Below are 3,582 nucleotides of genomic sequence, written 5' to 3' on the forward strand. Positions count from 1 at the left end.
TTCCCGATTTGTTCACTAAAGCACTTCCTACATCCAAATTTGAAAAGATAATACGACACATTGATATGCGACGCTTCTTTTTCACCTATGAGGTTTTATCTATTAAGATTTTAAGAAGGCATGATACAATCGTCATTAAGGGGGAGTGTTATGAAATATTAGTTTGTGAATGACCATTGGATTCTCCATTTCTCCCATAACTCTCTATTATTATTTAGCATTAGTAACAACCATTCAGTGTGTTTTATGAGTGTAATAATGCACCATTATAATGTGCATTCATCTTTCATCTTATTTTGGTTGTATAAATAATGAGTCATACATATTAGAAAGTTAATGATTTTATCACAAGTATTCGAACTGATATGCTACAATTTGTAAATGAATTATTCAAGTTCACATTGACTTGAATGAAGATCTAAAAATGAGAGTGATAATTCATGGCAAGATATTTTATTTTCCAGCCATTTTATTTATCCCTCTAATGTTGGAAAAACCGATTCATTGAAATGACAATCGTCAAATCTAACTCTAAATAAATCTCCAGTTAATGGTTCTAAATAATTTAATATAGATGGAGATTCATATCCAACATAAATTCTTATTCTTTTTTGAGGACCCATTCTTGTGCAGTGTTATTATGCATCATCAACCAAATATTTATTTCAGTTAACGTTAGTAATGTGACATAGACTAATAATTTATCGAACGTTACAAAGATCCATACGTTTAGTCGTTTATTTTTTATAACTTACATTCTCGATTAATAATATCATTTACAAAAAATCTCGTAATAAAAAAAAAATCAAAACAATTGCAATGGAAAAAAACATACTTTCCTATTAGTTTTATTTTTATTTTTTTATAAATATAGTAATAATATATAACATTAATAACACTGACAAAAAAAAGCAATAAATAAAAAAAATACAAGATCAAGAAAAAAAAACAAACAAAAAACAAAAACTAAGATATAGTGATTTACCAAGTAATTTAAGGGTGGAATAAGCAATAAAGGTCGGACAATGTGATGCCCTAGCCTTAGGGAGCAGATCATTACCGGCAATCGCCGGTGACAACTTTCCTCCATTAACCGGAACATACCTGAAATATTTTTGCTCAAAAGAAGACACTTCTCTCTCTCTCTCTCTCTCTCTCTCTCTCTCTCTCTCTCTCTCTCTCTCACACACACACACTAAAAAACACATACTTTTGCTTTATTTTTGCAGGCGAGGGGTTAATTGATGTCCACACCCTCCTCTTTCACTTATCCTTTCACTTCTGATCAACCTTACATCACCCACCATTGCCTTTTTCACCCTAATTGTTCTTAATCAATTTGAGTATATATGTATAATTTATTGACGGTGACCTGCTAGGCTGTGCTACTATACTGTTCCCGTTTTGCTGATGTAATTTTTGTTTAAGAAGAATTCGGTGGAGGAAACTGAGAAGAGATCGGAGGAAAAAATGGAGTTTGATGAACACGAGGAACAAGAAGAGGAGGTCGGAATTCAGCTTCCGCCGGGAAATTACGATGGGGTTGGGAATTCAGGTAGGGGGAGGGAAGTGAGGAAAAGCGGAGGCGGTGGTGGTGGGTTCCGGTATCGGGAGTGTTTAAAGAACCACGCTGTAGGCATTGGCGGACACGCGGTGGATGGTTGTGGAGAGTTTATGGCTGCCGGAGATGAAGGTACTTTGGATGCACTTAAATGTGCGGCCTGCAATTGTCATCGGAACTTCCATCGTAAAGAGATCGAAGGTCAACAACGACAACATCAGCAGCTGCAGCAGCAGCACCAGGCTGCGTTACAGCATCAGTACATGACACCACCGCCATACTACCATCCTCATCACCGACCGACCGGATACTTGCATATGACGCCGGCTCCGTCTTCTCACCACCAGCGTCCGTTAGCTCTACCGTCTACATCCCGAGAGGATCTGGAAGAGATCTCAAATCCTAGCTCGAGCGGAGGCGGAGGTGGAGGCGGACTCGGTGGCGGTGTCGGCGGTGGAAGCGGTTCAAGAAAGCGTTTCCGAACAAAATTCACTCAGGATCAGAAGGACCGGATGCTGGCGTTCTCCGAGACGTTAGGGTGGCGGATCCAGAAACAAGACGAGGCCGCCGTACAACAATTCTGCGCGGAGACCGGCGTCAAACGCCATGTTCTCAAGGTCTGGATGCATAATAACAAGCACACAATTGGTAAGAAACCCTAATTTTTCGTAGGAACAGAAATTCATTCCATCGGTCTTTTAATTCTCAACTTCTGTAGGAATTTCGATCGGTCTGAGTCTTCTTTAGCTAGTAATTAATTTTGTTTTAATTTAAATCCTTGTGATCATAATCTCTAACTCTTTCTCAGTCTCAGATCCATCTTAATGTAAAATATCCTTTAATTTCCAGTTCGATTCTAACAATTCGACATCGATCCATATCCAAACATGTAAATCATTCTCATTCTCATCTTCATCTTCATCTCGTTACATCATTTTCAATTGATTTCTTCAAAATTCAACAAACTCATATCACATTACACACGCAGACATCACGAATCCATTAAAAACAAAAGAAATTTAATGCAGAGAGAGAAAGAGAGTGAGAGAGAGGTGATGACGATACCAGAAGAAGAATCAGGAAGACGTGTTAGACATGCAGAGCTATCTTCTGTCACCTTCTCCTTAATTTCGTTAGGCTCCATTTTTAGCTTTTATCTTTCTCTCTCTAGATCTCTCTCACTTCAACACAGAACAGCGACATTAATTTCACTGCAATCACCTCAAAGTTTTGCTAATTTGGTGAAGATGATGATATATGCATGGCGTTCAGTAGCGATCGTATTCGTACCTTTCACATCCAACATTCATTTCACTCATAACTTAATGCCCAATGGAACAACACACAAATTTTGTGATTATTTCTAGGGGTTGTAAATGCTTACAATTTTTAACTTTAAAAAAAAAAAACTAAATTGCAAATAAATTTTAACTAAACCAAAACACGTGTTTTGATCCGAACCCAACCGGATTGATCCAAACTAATCACTATTGATCTGGTTTGGTTCCACTCGTTAGATAGTTTTCAAAAAATACCTAACTAAAAATCTATGAAAGTGAAGAGAAATTATATATATTTAAAATTTTATTCTAAATTTTTTTAAAACATGTATTAACTACTACAGACATAGTAGATGGAGAGGGGGATACAATCGTACTTGTTAACCATTCATTTGTTCGTTCTTGTTTAACTTTTCCACATTATCATATCATGGTTTAACTAGAAACTAAAAGGCAAAAAGAACAATTTTAATGCGTAATCCCTTGGAGCTTTCACCAATTGGTCCCACGATCAATATGTGAAGATAAATCGCAACGTCTTTATAGTCATGAAATGAAAGTGATTTTCAAACTCAAACATCAAACGCCACTAATAGACTTTTATAGTCTTGCCACTTTTTTGTTCATACAAACAGGCATATACAAGTACACTAATTAATGATATATTATCTTGTTCCAGTTCGTTAGCGAAATCGTAAATGGAATCATATACCAACTTTGATCAAATACGTATATTCGATT

At 36.5% G+C, this 3,582-nt stretch overlaps 1 protein-coding gene across 1 annotated transcript; it reads left to right on the forward strand.

The window, feature by feature from the left end:
- Positions 1-1,075: 1,075 nt before the first annotated feature.
- LOC111898819 (zinc-finger homeodomain protein 1) lies at positions 1,076-2,409 on the forward strand. The gene has a single exon (XM_023894689.3). It carries the CDS (start codon positions 1,471-1,473, stop codon positions 2,221-2,223), a length of 753 nt encoding a protein of 250 aa, XP_023750457.1. The 5' UTR covers positions 1,076-1,470; the 3' UTR covers positions 2,224-2,409.
- Positions 2,410-3,582: the final 1,173 nt, after the last annotated feature.

The sequence above is a fragment of the Lactuca sativa genome, chromosome 6 (assembly GCF_002870075.4).
Source record: "Lactuca sativa cultivar Salinas chromosome 6, Lsat_Salinas_v11, whole genome shotgun sequence".
NCBI lineage: Eukaryota > Viridiplantae > Streptophyta > Magnoliopsida > Asterales > Asteraceae > Lactuca > Lactuca sativa.